We start from the raw sequence: 16,469 nt of genomic DNA, 5'->3' as shown, positions 1-16,469 counted from the left end.
TCTCGACAGGAAAGTAGCCAGAGTCGAGTTTTCAAGAAAGGAAACGCAAGCAAGGCAGATGACGTATATTGTTGTGGGACAAATATACACCCCAAAGGGTGCAAACTGCTTGTAGAGTGTAACTCGGCGCTCGCTACTTTCCTGTCGAGAATGCTGCGTCACACTGATAACGCGCATGCCGTTCGTGACCGGGAAGTACCGGGCTCGCAGCGTTAAAGAAAGGAAACGCGGGCAAGACAGATGACGATTATCGTTGTGGGACAAATATACACCCCAAAGAGTTACTGTTTTTAGAGTGTATAGTAATGTACACCCTTTGGGGTGTATATTTGCCACACAGCGATAATTGTCATCTGTCTTGCTTGTGTTTCCTTCCTCGAAAACGCTGTGCTTGCTATACTTTCCTGTTGAGAATGCTCTGTCACGGCTATGCCATTCGTGACTTGGAAGTACCGGGCTCGCCGCGTTAAAGAAAGGAAATGCGGACATGACAGAGGACGATTATGCATTCTAAAAAAGCTTACGCCCTTTGGGGATTATCTCGTCCCCAAGCAATAATCGTCATCTTCCTTGCTTACGTTTCCTGTAGAGCAGCCGGCATACCTGAACCACACTTCCGATTTCGGTTTTGAACGCTAGCTGGAACACGTCGCCGGCTGCGCTGACGGGTGCGTTTCTTTCATTTCTTTTTCTGCTCAACCGCTCGGTCTTTGTGCGGAATGGATTTATTAAGTAGAAAGTGACTGTGAACGATCTTTACAAGCTTCCATCGAATCTGTGCCATGTGCTATTTCATAAAGTAGACGCAAACACCTTGTAAATGAGGAAATGTTTATTTCACTCTATATAGATGCTCGTTCCGGGCTTTTTGCGCGATCATCCAACGTTGTTGCACCAGCAGTACCCACACGAAGTTTCGCTGGACGGCATCAGCTGAAGAAGTATATTACAAGCATGTGTCATTTTGGTATTTAGCCCTTATTGGAGTACTGTGTGTAGAGGAGAAACGTGAAAAAGTGGCGAATGGGCGACATTACAAACCAAAGCAATTCGCTTTTACATACATGGCGTCAAAAATACTCGATTCATTCCAAGCCATACTATAAATTATGAACAAAACATCTGATTTCCAAGCATTCCCTCATTACCGGACGCTATTTCCTGCACTTTAAGAGCCCAAATGCATGGGCGACTGCGCATTTCCAAAACAACTTGGTCTTAGCTGACGCGATAGTACGCTACATACACAGAGGTGGCCAAAACACAGGCTCTCAGCCAGACCATGTCACACACTGACCATTTTAATGCCTTCTACTCGCATTTAAGAGAAATGCGTGGGTGCAAAGCCTACTTTCAGTTGTTCAGAAAATTAGATAATTTTCGAGTTCTTGGTTTTTCAGCTCCTCGGCGTTACCTTTTGTGTGTTCTGCCGGTGCAAGCAACAAGCTCCAGTGTTTTCACTCTTGGCAATGGCTCGTCGCGTCTTCGACAAGCGTGAGTACCGAAAGAATGTATATGTTGCGGGGCCATAGAAAGCGTCACAAACTTGTCCCACTAAGATTCAGTACACGGCAAACTAACTTTCACAACAGCCAGCTTGCTTTCTTGCTAAGTGCTTCCCAACCCCAAGTGCGGCGAGCGTGCCTCAAAAGTACCCGAAAAAGTTGCGAAATTAATTACAATAATTTTCGGGGTCTGAGAAAGTGAAAACTTGTCCCAGTAAGATTCAGTACACGCGAAACTAACTGCGGCACACAGCCGAGCTGCTTTTCGCTAAATGATCGAGTCAACGCCAGGTGCATATTTCACTAGCTGTGCTTGAAAAGTACCCCAAAAAGTAACGAGATTAGTTACAATAATTTCGAGGTCAGAGAAAGCGCCAAAACTTGTCCTGGTAAGATTCAGTACACGCGAAACTGCGTCACACGGCCGAGCTGCTTTTCCCTAACTGCGTCACCAAGCCGGGTGCACCGAGCATGCCCAAAAACTACCGAAACAAGTTAAAATAATGTTGGGGCTCAAAGAAAGTGTCGCAAACATCTCCCAGGATGAGACATTAACTCAAATTAACTAAGCCAGGACGGCCGATGTTTTTCGCTAACTGCGTCACAATTGTCTTGGTTCCGTGCTGTAAAAGCCAAAATTGCTTGAAATGCGTCGCAGATTGTCAAAACAAAATTTCTCACCTTGCCCTAGTCCAATAGTGGAGTGGTGCCGTATCGAAGTGCAGAAGAAACACAAGAATACACCGGTGGCCCAACAAACATGCTATACATCCAAAAGAGAGGGGTTGCCGAACAGGCGAACTTCACATGCGCAACCAGGCTCGCTGCCTTCAGTGGCCTGTCCCCGACTCATCGGCTCCGCGCTGCAGGTACGGTATATATTCGACGATATTCCGACGCTCAACAGAGGAACAAGTGCTTAAGAGTTGCGCTTTGATAAATGACGAGCAGGTGTATTCTGTCTTCGCATTTTGGGAGCAGCTGTTTCAGTCTAAGTCAAGGACTTTCGAGAAGTGATACGAAACACATCATATTGACGCTTGTATCCCAATATGACGGGGTGCAGCGCATCAAACTGCACAATCCAGACCGAAGGTGGCGAAGTTTTTTGCGTGCCAACGGACAAACATGCATCGGCAACTGGTATGAGTATAGGGCGGAGATCGGCCGGCTCCGAAAGGGTCCAGGCAGTGCCTCCTCTATACTCCTCTATACAACGCCTCCTCTAAAATAGAGGAGGCGTTGGTCCAGGATATGCGAGGAGAGTTCACCTTGTTTACACGTATCTCGAGTAATGCCCCTGTTAAAGCTGAGATGCGTATGCCTGGCCTGAGAGGTTGATCACTTGTAAGATTTTTAACGTACATGTGCAGCACGACACAGGCGTGGGACAAACAATCAATGAAACGTCTGTGTTGCACTGCTCATATACGCCAAGAACGTTAATTTACCAACTCGCCCAATTCGCTGTGTTGCTTGTACGAGTGTTCTGACTATGCGGGTCTAGGACAGTGTGTTCAAAACAGAGTAAATACTAGCAGGTATAATTTGCCTGCTTCACCGTGGTTTATCTCTCCTGTGTTTTTTATTTTATTTTTTGTCGGCGTTCTGATTTTTCATGTAATGTTGATTGAGTGCTAGTGTTCATTGTTTTGAAGTAAGCAAAAACCTCATGCGCTCCCGCTTATGAGGCAGCTGTGATAGCTTCAGCATTTAGTGCCCGCAATATCTTGCTTGTTAGATAAGCTTTAGTTGAAATGAGGAATGTAAAATTCTGCCTCTATGTTTAATAAGCGCTGCGTTATAGTAGTGTGTTAAACGCTGTGTTATAGTTTTCTGTGAGCGGGAGTGAACTGAATGCACTGCTGAATTGTGTAAATTTGCCTTGCCTCTGATGCGATAGGTTGCAAAGCTTTGTAACTATAGCTTTGCAGACAAAGCCTGGTTTGATATTTTATTCATTTGATACGGTGTCAACTGCCGGTTCTTCTGCGCTGAGTAGTATGAAGACACCAAGAAAAAAATGTGCTGTAATATTAGTATGCAATGTGTGAACAATAACATTAAGCATAAGGTCGAGGGATCGAATCCTGGCCACGGCGGCCGCATTTCGATGGTGGCGAAATGCGAAAACACCCGTGGCACTTAGATTTAGAATACATGTTAAACAACCACAGATGGTCGAAATTTCCGGAGACCCCCAACGGCGTGCCTCATAATCAGAAAGTGGTTTTGGCACGTAAAACCCCTTAATTAATTGAACAATTACTTTGCAAGTTTGCCATCTTGAAGTGATTAGTGTAATAAAGATTACCTGTTGTTAATCTTAATAGCTCGTTGCCTTTCCAGTTGCTTTGAATTCTGCCCCCCCCCCCCCCCCCAAGGCTTCAAGAACCAGTACTCTTGCCCTGCTGCTGCCAGTAGCCATTGGTCATACCAAGAGGAGGCGCTGGTATGGCACGAAATAAATTTGATGCAGAAACTCCTGCATCTTGAATCTTTTTCTACTTGCAGATCTGCTGCAACGAAGCAGCTGTTTAGTTTGCGGTATGAAGGAATCGTGAAAATAAGCTTTGCATAAAATGCACGCATGTGAACATCTGAAATACATTTAAATCTAAGTGCCTGCACCGCATAGGCATACCAAAAACGTGCAGCTAGCTACTGTGAACGACGGTTAGTGATAAATGACGTTCTGTTAACGGTCGCTGACACAACTGCAGGCACAACAGTTCTCTAGGCGACGCTCATTAATCGGATGGTTTCGGCAGCCAAAATGCGCTCACATAATTGTTCACCTTACGTACGTGTGTGAAGTTTTAGTTAAACACCCTTTAAAACATTTCTTACCTTCCGGCCTCGGCGAGAAAACTTCGTATGCATGCTGAAAAACATTGCAGCGCTTTTTGTTGTAAGGTACTGCGCATTTGCACGCAAACTTTTGAGCTATTCGAACGACGGCCGTATTCAGGATCCTATGTCAGGGGTCCTACGCCCTATATGTACAGTGCTCACGGAATGAAACGCGACAGGGAGCATTTAGTAGAACCCTGCATATGTGCAAAGTACTTGAGAGTACCATGTCATGTCGCTAGGAATCTGGTCGCCAAAGGTGACACGGACTCCGCTCTAAAAAAAGTTTACACCCTTTGGGGCTTATTTTGCCCCCAAACAATTGTCATCTGCCTTGCTTGCGTTTCTTCTCTTGATAACTTGGTGCTCGCTACTTTCCTGTCGAGAATGCTTTGTCAAGCTGATAACGCGCAAGCCGTTCGTGACTAGGAAGTAATGGGCTCGCAGCCTTAAGGAAAGAAAATGCGGGAAAGACAGATGATGATTATTGTTTGGGGACAAAATACAACCCAAAGGGTGTAATATTTTTAGGGCATAAGTGTTCGCGCCACAATTGCGTCGATGTGACATGAACTGTAGCCGGTGGAAAGCATGCGCATTAGTTAGCCCTAAATTGACGGGTTTCATTCAGTGAGCATTGTACGTTCCTGTGTCTGTATATGGGCATGTGCATATGTACATACAGTACAAACTAAAAAATATTTGTGAGCACAATGCGTTGGCGGGCTAGTTGGTGCAGATCCATAAATACTTCGTTTAGCGCAATACAACGGACACAAGAAAGGCGACAGGACAAGGTGCTACACTCTCAACTGACGTCATTTTATTGCGTCACTCCTTCATAGACAGCAGAAACTACAGGAACATGCGCAGTGAGCACCATGTGCAGGAACCAGCAACATCCGATCACAAGAGCGCACTCATGCGACAGAATCTAAAAAATCATATTCAGCACTGTACAAGTTTAAAGAAGGCACACTAATGCACTGTGACCCTAACGACTGTATGAAGAATGCTTCCGATAACTCTCGGGCGGTGGTATCGCGGCTCTTTTTCAAAATCGTGCTATCACGAAACATGGGTTTGCACTTGCATATCTTGCAATGTTGAGCCAAATGGGAACCTGTGCCTGATGGTATGGATCGCTCATGTTCTCTAAGGCGCAATACCATCGCCCGAGAGTTATCGGAAGCATTCTTCATACAGTTGTTAGGGTCGCAGTGCAGTAGTGTGCATTAGTGTGCCTTCTTTAAACTTGTGCAGTGCTGAATATGATTTTTTAGATTCTGTCGCATGAGTGCGCTCTTGTGATCGGAAGTTGCTAGTTCCTGCACATGGTGCTCACTGCGCATGTTCCTCTAGTTTCTGCTGTCTATAAAGGAGTGACGCAATAAAATGATGTCAGTTGAGAGTGTAGCGCCTTGTCCTGTCGCCTTTCTTGTGTCCGTTGTATTGCACTAAACGAAGTATTTATGAATATTTGTGAGGTTGGAGCCCTGCCACCCTCCGGCCACGTCAATGATATGGGTGCAGCCTGCATAAAAAGTGCCACCTCGTCCGCGCTTGCGAACGCTTGCCGCATGTAGCTTGCGACCAGCAGAAAAAAAGTAAATGTAACACCGTGCAGCATTTGCCTCCTCCGTGCGTGAGGCTTTATGGCGGCTTCATTGCACAGGTGGAACATAATGGCGGACATATGCTCAATACATATACAGGGATACTAATCGCGGCTCCCCCCCCCCCCCCCCCCAATCTCGGAGCCCTCTTTTGTCGGCCAAAAGGCCCGGAGCGGGGGGGAGGGGGGGAGGCGTTGTACTCTGGCAGCAACTGCGTATTGCACAACCGCGCCTGAGGGGCGCTGACGATCGCGGCTCAATCTGCTGCATTCGAGGGAGGAAAGCGGGAAGAAAACGCACAGTCTTCCCTCACGCGCATGGCGCCGGGGGGAGCGGAGAAAGGGATTGGCGCAGCGCTTAATTTACTTTGGCAGCAATTGCGCATTGCGCGGCCGTGGCGCGCCCTAGCTTCAAAGCCATCTGCGGCGGGGACCGAGTCTATGGCGGCTTATACCTTTGTGCGTGCTGCGTTCTTGCCGGAGCACTTCTTTCGGAGCACGGGGATTGCATGCAATTTCCTTAAAGCTATTCTACAGTCACTGGGCAGGCACTGTTCAGGCCTAGTCATATGCAAGAAATACAGCTAACTCCCTCAATTTTTGCCAATGAACATTCATCCCCTCTCTTTTTCTGCACGCAGTTGTAATTTGGTCTTCATTTGTTGCACAACTTCAGTCATAAGATGCAATATATACCACACCAAGCATGGCTGATGCTATGTAATGCACATGTGACGACCAGTATCGGTACAGTCAGCAGCAATCACAAGCCTCCCTTTGCCAACACCAATCAACGGTGCCATCCAAAGCTATCGCACATAGTGCAGAACACTAGTGTCAAGGGAATGAAAAATAAAAGAATGGCCTAGCGTAGTTGTGTTTTGCCAACACTGGTCATACACTACCACCCGACGCTGATGCATAAAATCTGACAAAATAAGTGAATAGTAAACTCTGGGGAGACAGGAGAGAACTACGCAATCCAGCTGTTCAGTAGGAGGAGCACGAGAGGTGCTGAGTTTCACAGTGAACTAGTGTAGCACACACACAGTTTCACAGTGTAGAAGTTCCAACAACTATAGAAAGTCAACTTGTCATATGCAGTTTTATCAACTTTAAGTGTTTCATTGCGTGCTATTACTGACACACAATGAAAAGTCAGTGAAAACCAAACTGCAGTCACAGAACATGCTATATAGTAACCTTTTATTCATGGTTTGTGACACGCACAGTGTAGAGGTCACTCAATAAAAACAAGCACGCTAAAATTGTTGGCCTGCAGTCATCCAAATGAACACACATCAGACATTGGTCAACAAACACATTACGATGGGATAGTAGTGCGCCAGTGGGAATGTCCTCGCATAGCTACCACACACGTCATGCACACTTAGTTGGCCTTGGTATAGCACACTGAAAAGAGCACACTGCTGCAGCATTGCCTGCAGTGCAACTGTGGCAGGCTTAAATACAATCTGCTGCAGCGTCACACCATTGTCCAGTGATGATTTGCCACAACCAGTTGCAAGCCTGCACGGCTCTATAAAAAAAATTGCTCGGGTTTTACTGCGAAGTGTGAAAAGCACACTGCAGCACAGGAGGTTCATTGGGCTCAAAACGCGCGTTGGCCGGAAGCAGTGTCAAGTTTATGTTGAAGTCCTGTGATGATCTAGTGCTGCCTCTGGCTCCATCATGAAGGCTAAGGCGTTAGACCAAGCCTTTGTCTGAGTACTGATACTCCAAGCCATCCTCTTCCACTGCAAAGCAGGCAAGGAACTCGGGTTAGGGAGGACCGAAAGAGCATGCAGTGTCCCAGCAGACAGGCAGGCAGTCATGCAGGAATAGACTCCTTCCTAAACGCCACACTTGGTGCACATGCGCCGCTTGTGCTTGACACAGATGAGCAAATTGTGTTCAGTGAAGGGCAGAATTCTGAGGTGACGCTACGATATATACACAAGGTGCTGAAGGACTTGCTTGAGAATAGCAACCACAGTTAGTAATAAATGTAATATGACGGAGAAAAGATAAATAATTACATGAGGCTAACACAATTTACACTGTTTTTCCAAGAATAACCTATTCCCCCCCCCCCCCCCATAATACAGACTTTCCTAGTCAGATCAACTCAGAGAAGAAAGAAATCTGCACATATTTATAACTTGGACAAATAAAGTAGTATAACAATGCTCAAATCTTTACATAAACACCCTGCATAAGTTCCCTGGCCCACTGGCACAGAGTTCCAGAAGCAATATTGCTTTGTAATTTCAGTGGCATTAGTAGCACATATTACCACTCTCACTGCCTCTCTCTGTTGAATTGCAGTGTGGCTTCACTGCAATGCACTCAGCACTACTATGAAATCCCACTGCAAGGTGAAATTCGCACATAACCTGCACTCCGACTTGGTACTTTAATATGCCTTGGAACTTCTGCTGCGGATGTAACATAGCTTTAACTAAAAAAAAAAAAAAAAGTCACATAATTTTTATATTTAATCAAGTGAGAAAATAGGGACATCTAGGCAAGGTGGCACAAACTGCCACTGACAAAAGCCACTATGTGCTTGTCAAATATAAATGGATAAGTTAGTCAGCTATGAAGTACTACTCAGGAAACCAACAGGCATGCATAGCTGCAGAAGCCAGCTCTTGCAGTGTGCAGCACAGAAGAGGCATGATGTCACCTATCCCACGGTCTGTTCGATTTGACTGCACCTCTGTGAATCAGTTCATGGCAGGGCACAGGAATTTCAGAGACTGTACAGTTGGATTTCAGCAGTGCAGGCACAATGCTACACTCCAAATGAATACCAATGTGCACACAAGGCACGAGCCTTGTATTTGCCAGCTTAATGTGTGCCGTTTGCATAAGGTAGAAGCTGCAAACCGCAGGTATACGGTGCCTTCCACGGTGCTTGGTCTTAAAGACAGCAGAAAATAGCGCAGATAATGCTACAGATAATAAGAAAGTGTCAATGTGTGCACCGTAGAACATATCTTAGACTGAACTTGTCCCTTAGCTGGCTAACATGCAGTCAATTTCTTTCACTCTCTCTCTCTTTTTTCATAGATTTTATAGGACAATAAAATCACAAGAAAACCCCCAGTGCTGACAAATTGGTAGGCATGTTGTTTAATTCGAAATAGTTAGTTTGATCAGCACGGACAACTAACGTCTGTGGCAGACAGCTGAATTGCTGGCTATGGCAAATACGCAACTAGCTATATGTAGAGTACAAATGTGCAAAAATGAATGTGAACCACTATACTCCATTGTGTAGATGCAGCAGACACATTTAAGTGGGATTTCAACTATGGTTATGCCCATGGTGCTGCACTGTCTGCTGCATTATGGCACTGCGCCTACACGGCTGCACCAAGTCTGCATCGTCAATAAAGAGGGCACAGAAAAATTGTGAACCAGCCCTGCGCCTTTCCTGCACCGCTGAAATGAATTGCAGGGTGCAGAACCTTGAGAATAGGTTAAGGTTGTGCAGGTGAATCGAATGGACATTGAGTGTTAATGGCAACTTGACCCTTTTTCAGTAAAAGAAAACGAATATGTGGCGACAAGCATCCACGATGCGTTGACCATGCAACACCCTTCACACATATGAAGGCAAGTTGGAAGGCTTAGGAACAAATACGGGTGCTTTTAACATGTGCATTTACAGTGTCAGTGCAGTGATGACTTCTACTTAACACAGGTGATTTCAAAGGTGGTCTTCTGCCCTGGTGCTAGTAAGGCACACTTAGGAGGAAAGAAAGAAGGAAAATAAGTAGCTCGAAGGCTTCGGGGATCAGTAACTTTGCTTTATGTGTTGTGTGAAAAAGCTGTCGTGAGCCCATAGAAAAATAAATACCATAGAATGCCCAGGCTGTTGGTGCCATCCTTAGCTAACACTACACAGCAACTTTCTAGACATATTTTTATCAACTATTTAACTATGTTAACAGTGTCTGTAGCTCTGTGGTAGGACAATGCGTTTTGGTGTACATTCAGTGAAAGCTCTGGTCCCACACCGGTTTTGGAGCGAAGCTAAATGGAAACTACATGCTATGTAAGCACATGTGTGGGGGTAGACACAAGAACACAAGAAAAATAAATTCAGTGAATGGGTGCCACAAGGCTGGACGAGTTCAGTAAAGGTTCACAAGTATATAGTAGATGGATTGCATAGACTCCTCACACAAAGCAGGTTCTTGGATGACAAGACGTGCTTAATTTGCATAAAGATTTGCGAGTAGTTCAAGGCACGTCAAATGCGATGTCACTGGTTGCCAGCACCCCCAAAAGATAGTGAATGGCTGAAATTTGAGAGCTGTGCTGACTGCACTCATTTGTATGTAACTGGGCCCTGACAGGTGTGAATGTTTTCTGGCCTACTGGTCACTTCTAACGCTGTTTCTAAGGGGGCCCTTGGCCGCCAGCTTTCGTAATTACAACAGAAAATACAAAATAGTATTCAAGTGCTGTGAATTACAGTGTGGCAAGTTCTACAACGTAAAGTGTTTCACTGAGTGTAGGATACAGGACATCAAGGTGTTTAGTGAAAAACTTGAAGACACAATGCGCATTGTGTGCAAAGTGTTGTAGCTGACGCAAGTGTAGTGTTGTACCCTCACGGAGCTTGTCCACTCTGCTTCAATGGTGTGGGGCCCCTGCATAGTGGCATGCTCATGCATGTGTCACATGACGTCCACAAAGAGCTCGCAGGGGTTGCCCATGGCCATGCGGAAGGACTGCCTACTACCGGTCAGTTCTTGAGAGCCCTCGGCACCGTCCACGCTGCGGCTAGACTCTGCGGGTGGTCCGCCACTGCCCCCTGCATTGCCACACCGGGCATCACACCAGCTCTAAAGAACACCACCTGACAGGGACACTGTGCGTAGTTCTGTGCAACTTGTCAAGACAATACTTTCCAGAGCAAAAAATAGCACATTTGCATGGTTCTGAAAAACGCCTCCTTGTGTTGACAATTAAAAAAAAAAAAAGGAAGGAACTCGCCTTATAGTAGCACAGACACCGATTATTATGTGAAGCTTGCTTGAGTTCTGATATAATCAAGTACTTGGTGGAGTCACGTAATAACTTATAATGTTTGAAAAAATTTCCTGCTTGTATAGGATGCCACAAGGTAAGGACAATAAATACACAACATCAATCTCCATTCCACTTGCGGCAAAAGGCACAACCCTACAGTGTGTGTGGCTGTCTGTCAGGATGTGGCATTTGCTGCTATAAATTAAGAGGTGTAGCAAGTAAAATTGTTCACTCCCATGTATTGGTTGATAGGTCTGAGGAAATTGCACATTAATAATTTCACTGTACAACAAGCAAAAGGATTTGAATAGAAGATGAATTAGCAAGCTGGCCATCTGACAAGAGCATACCAGTAGCAAGCAAAGAAGCCTTCAACAGAAACTTAATAAAGAGAAACAGAAGCGAAGTTAATGCTGCAAAATTAAGTCAGATGTACTTATACCCATGTCACATGGGCACAGAAAATGACATTAACTAGCAAATGCCTTAAAATTTTTTGTCATTTGCGAGATGCCACATGGACAAACAGTGTAATTTGCCTTAACATCATTTGTTACCTAATGCGTTTACCAGAATTCATTCGACTGAGAAATGCACACTCTCATTGCCATAACTAGTGCATTGTAGAACAATTGAAATATTTGAAACATCTATAATTTTAAAAAAATTTATACGTAACCTTTAGCTACATCGGTTTTATAAGGGGTTGTGCTTGGCAGACTTCCTCAGCTAAGTGTTGCAACGGCTTCAACGTGGCCATTTTTGATTTTAGGCTTTACATTTGACATGCAATGGCTGAAGCTACTATGGTTCGTTGCAACATCGTAAACAGCAGTGGCACCATCATGTGCTTGTTCTTACATATCACTATTTATAAAGAAGGGCTGAACTTGTGAAACACATTTATTCTTTAATTAGTACCCTAAAGCTGCCTACTTTAAAGAGCTGTCATTGAATTGAGTTTTGGGGTTTTATGTGCCAAAACCACGGTCTGATTATGTGGCACGCAGTAGTGAGGGACTCCGGATTAATTCTGACCACCAGGGGATCCTTAATATGCCCTCAATGCAGAGGACATAGACATTTTTGCATTTCGCCTCCACTGAAATGCAGCTGTGGTGGCTGGGATTTGATCCCGCAGCCCAATGCTTAGTAGCACAACACCATAACTGCTAAGCCACCACGGCAGGTGCTGTCATCGACATCATCATGTCAAACGTCATTAAATTTGGATGTGTGGCAGCTCTGCCAAAAAATATTTCATTAGGGGACTTAAGGCATTATCAAGTTAATGTTTTTTTCTGCGCCCGTGTGGTATATGTATAGTATTTCAGAAAATTAAGCCAATGAACTTAGAAAAAGAGCAGAAGAAAGCTGTGGAAAGAGAAGTGCAGCATACAGTGAGACCAGGACCAAAGCTGAAAACATGTCATACCCACTTCTTTTTTTTATCCACCATATACAAAAGAAATCACCACAGCCACTGATCAAATTCACAAACTGAAGCCCAGCAGCTGAGCACTGCAGTCAGTCAGCCACTGTGGCAGGTTATACTATCCTTGCAGCAAGAATGGAAGGCTGCTTGCACTCTTAACAAGAACCAAAGCTGGCTGCAGCAACCTTACCCACAATATGAATAGGCCCATCAACATGATGAGTTTCACTGCACCACCACTGCTGCAAAGCATGCAGACAGTAGTAGTCCTTAGCCACCTGAATGGCAACTATGGTAAGATGCATGCTTTGTTTGTACCATAACTCCACTTAGCTCTCGACATCAGAAGGAAGAGAGGTAAGAATAAAGGAATTTTACATTAGGGACAGGGTTGAAGAGGCCGACCATTTTAACTTCCCCCTAAAATTCACTGAAAAAAATGCACAATGACATTGTCCTCAACATTCTCCTTAATGTTGCCTAAAGCTCAGGTACAACAGGAAAGCAGCGATGCCTACTGTCATTGTGGCACCATCAGCACGTGCACATGCACCCTGAACGTGGTGGAATAGGTCTGCTCTCCAAGATGCACCATCTCCATCCAAGTGCCCTGGTTGCTGAGCAGTGACAATTCCCAGATGCAGGGCCTGGGGCCTCAGCATCAAATGTCTGTAGAGCCCATCGAGCACTATCGAGTGCAGGGAACAGTCCCGTCTGTCCAGCATTAAATTGCCATAGTTCAAGAACATTTAAATACAAACAGTATTTGTGCACAAGCAAAAATGTCTGAAAAATGTTATACTGCCAAAGTATTATGTGGCTATATCTTCCATATTGTATACAAAATTTAACATTAGTGAAGTTCGAATTGAAAATCTAATTAAATTTATGAACCATGAATCAACTACACTAGAGTTCACAAACCACCCGCCGTGATTGCTTAGTGGCTATGGTGTTGGGCTGCTAAGCATGAGGTAGCGGGATCGAATCCTGACTATGGCGGCCACATTTCAATTCAGGCGAAATGCGAAAACATCCATGTACTTAGACTTAGGTGCATGTTAAAGAAACCAAGTTGGTCGAAATTTCCGGAGTCCCCTACTACGGCGTGCCTCATAATGAGCAAGTGGTTTTGGCACGTAATACTCCATAATTAAAATTTTTAGAGTTCATGAACCGGTCAACAATTACGGTCAACAAATGTTAAAGTATATAATACCTTACACCCTGAACAATAATACAACCTTAATTGATGGCCCCGCAATAAATAAACGTGCTTTAATTGAATACTTTTTAAACAGTATAGCTTAATCGGCAACAGATTTATATCATGCAGTTTACATTGGGCATTTGGCGTTCTTTTGTGTGGACTAGTGTGGAATGATTTTGCACACATTGTCCAATTTCACTTTCTTTTTCTCGCTCCCCGTTTTTTATAACAGCTCATTCTTCATAAAATATTTAACTTGAAGTTAAGCATGTGTGCACTTGAATGGTGTGTGTGTGTATATATACCATGTACGCGTGTATATGTATATGTAGGTGTACATATATGTATATATATAGGGGCGTATGCGCGCCACTTCTACAGGTTTTTGCGTGTGTACATGTGAATATAACATGTCAGTGTACAATATTGGTTTGTTATTGGTGTATGTATGTGTAAATATTTTTTTTTTGTTGTCGTTCTTCACAGCTTGGTGCGAACAGTTTCTTTTTTTCTTTTTTCTTTTTGGTTCTTTTTTTTGTTTCTCAAGTTGCTTTTTTTTTTTTTTTCCTCTTCTAGTCCGACATACACTGCTGTTTTGCCGCTGTTGCCACTGCTTGTAGGGCCTCAGGCCTCGTCAAGCTGCTCAATGAGCAGCTTTTTGTCTGGGGTCCATTTTTCCTTTCCTTGAGGAAAATAAAACTGATTCTGATTCTGATATCAGCACAGCTTTAATTTCTTTTTAAGAAGGTAAATCCCCATTCTTCAACCAAAGAGTAGCCTCAACTGTGATTTACATGTAACACAACAGCCTTGCACAAAACTGATGCCATGTTTTTTCGAGTACAGTAATAGTACCTGATTAATTCGGACTTCACGTGGCTGGAAGCAAATGCCAGAACTAAGAGGAAGCTTTAGCTCGGGTGCTCCTATCTAAATACATGCAAAAGGAGAATTCGTTTTTCTCGGCAACCACAGCACCAAATTTGGCGAGGTTTGTTGCATTTAAAAGAAAAAGATAAAATCTAGTGACTGTTGGTTTCGAATTTTCGATTTAGGTGCTCAGTTCTTTATAAAAAATTGGCAAAAATTGAAAATTTTCTAAAAACGAAACTATCAAGTTTACAACTCTGTAACTCAACAACGAAAAACGATAATACAATTCTGTGAATTTCATCTAATAGTACATCTAAAGCGGACAAAATTGATATGTTATACATGAATATAAAAAAATTTAGTAATATGGAAATACAGCTTTTGCAGAACCCTTGTAACCAACGGTACAAATTCACGTAAGATGTATAATGACATATCGAATTTGTCCGCTTTGAATGATCAAATGGATGCCGTTTACAGAACCGCGACATCTGTTCTTGATGCAGAGCTATGAATTTGTAAACTTCATGCTTCTATCTTTTTCAAACGGTCGAATATTTGGAAATCTTTTTAACAAAATTCAAGCCCTAAATTGAAATTCCGATTCCAACAGTCACTATAATTTAACTTTCACTCTCAAATGCAACAAATTTCATCAAAATTGCTCCAGGGGTTATCTCAGAAAAACGTTTTTGAGTTTTACATGCATTTGAATAGGCCGTGTCAGAGTTGGGCCTGAGCTAAAGCTTCCTCTTAACCGAATGTCCAATTATCGAAGGTATCAAGAAAACAACCAACAAATGCTTAGTACATCACATCCATTTCTGTTTTGCATAAAAGCAGTGCAGAACCTGCAATTCTTGTAATTTCTCAACTGATTAGTGCTCGTAGCAGATGACGGCCTCGCGACTTCCTTCGCAGTATGGCTGTGGTGAAAGTCTTCATCTGAAAGATCTATTTCACTATCGCGCACACAACCACGATTATTTTTTTGTTTTGCCAGTGAGCTGGTCGCCAACAGATCGTCAGACTCTCACGATGTAGCTGGCGCCCTTCATCCTCGACAGCTTCTGCGCTGTTTGTGACACTGCGTGCACAGCCATTGCACAGAGTCAAAACGAACTGTTTGCTGCAACCACTGCAACTGAAAGAGCAGTCTCTATCGATGCTTTCATGAAGTACTATTGCCGTGTACATTTTGCGCATGTGCGCTTTTTCCTTTCGTGTCACTCCTTATTTCTGCACTTTGCAGTGTACATTTCAAGCAGTACACTACAGAATTCAGACGCAATCATGGATGGCGACCATGCAGTTCTAAAGGCACGCTGCCAACGTGGTCACCAGGTCAGAATAAAACTACTGTTTGCTGCAACTGCTGCGGACAAAACCGTGGTCGCTATCAATGCGATCATGGATGGTGTGACCATGCAGTTCTGAATACGAGTGGCTGACATGCAGCTCTGCTGCACCACCCCTTGCCCATGAGATGTAATGTGCTAAGGACAACGGGGAATTTTTACCCTGTTTCATTTGTTAATTCGAGCTCAACCTGCATCACTGCAGTACATTTACCATAACACCCAAACCATGAGACAAGCCAAACCAAGCCAACAAGTTGTCAAGGCTGCATTTGTGTGATTGTATCATGTGTCCCACTCTCGTGCTTCCTATGTTTGTTCTCTAACATTTTAAATAGCTGCTGTTACGAATTTTTGTTGGCCAGGATCGTCAAGCAGCTTCAGATGGCGTCAATTCCACCCTTGATGTCGGTGCTAATGAGAGCAGTGATAAAACAAGGGAAGTGCTGGGTGATGACTGTTGTGAAGAAGGCTGTGATGATTAGGCTGTCAGAGCATGGTCAACATCTATTCAAGCAGTCATGGGATGAAGATTTAGTGAATGCAATAACTGCACTTTTGTCTATCTGTG

The 16,469-nt window shown here is 44.0% G+C and overlaps 1 protein-coding gene and 1 long non-coding RNA gene across 5 annotated transcripts in view; one reads left to right on the top strand and one right to left on the bottom strand.

The window, feature by feature from the left end:
• Nucleotides 1–635: 635 nt before the first annotated feature.
• On the top strand, nucleotides 636–15,841 carry LOC142575300 (uncharacterized). Its single transcript, XR_012826624.1, has 3 exons — nucleotides 636–668; nucleotides 1,401–1,494; nucleotides 15,793–15,841. It is a non-coding gene; the product is annotated as an uncharacterized LOC142575300 (long non-coding RNA).
• LOC142575298 (segment polarity protein dishevelled homolog DVL-3-like) overlaps nucleotides 7,163–16,469 on the bottom strand; it is a 38,738-nt gene continuing 29,431 nt past the window's right edge. Inside the window, exons 15-16 of one of the 4 annotated variants that reach the window (XR_012826622.1) lie at nucleotides 10,599–10,804; nucleotides 7,163–7,730 (exon numbers count right to left, since the gene is read on the bottom strand). Coding sequence is in view for 2 of the 4 variants with exons in the window: in XM_075684547.1 (XP_075540662.1) it covers nucleotides 7,681–7,730; nucleotides 10,733–10,804 (122 nt within the window). In the remaining 2 variants the exon portion in view is untranslated. The remainder of the gene's footprint in view (nucleotides 7,731–10,598; nucleotides 10,805–16,469) is intronic. The other 3 variants (XR_012826623.1, XM_075684547.1, XM_075684548.1) reach the window with 3 other exon arrangements.

Source organism: Dermacentor variabilis, chromosome 3 (assembly GCF_050947875.1).
Source record: "Dermacentor variabilis isolate Ectoservices chromosome 3, ASM5094787v1, whole genome shotgun sequence".
In the NCBI taxonomy this organism is placed as follows: domain Eukaryota; kingdom Metazoa; phylum Arthropoda; class Arachnida; order Ixodida; family Ixodidae; genus Dermacentor; species Dermacentor variabilis.
The sequence above is the reverse complement of the archived record's forward strand: the minus strand, read 5'-3'. Positions and strand labels throughout refer to the sequence as shown.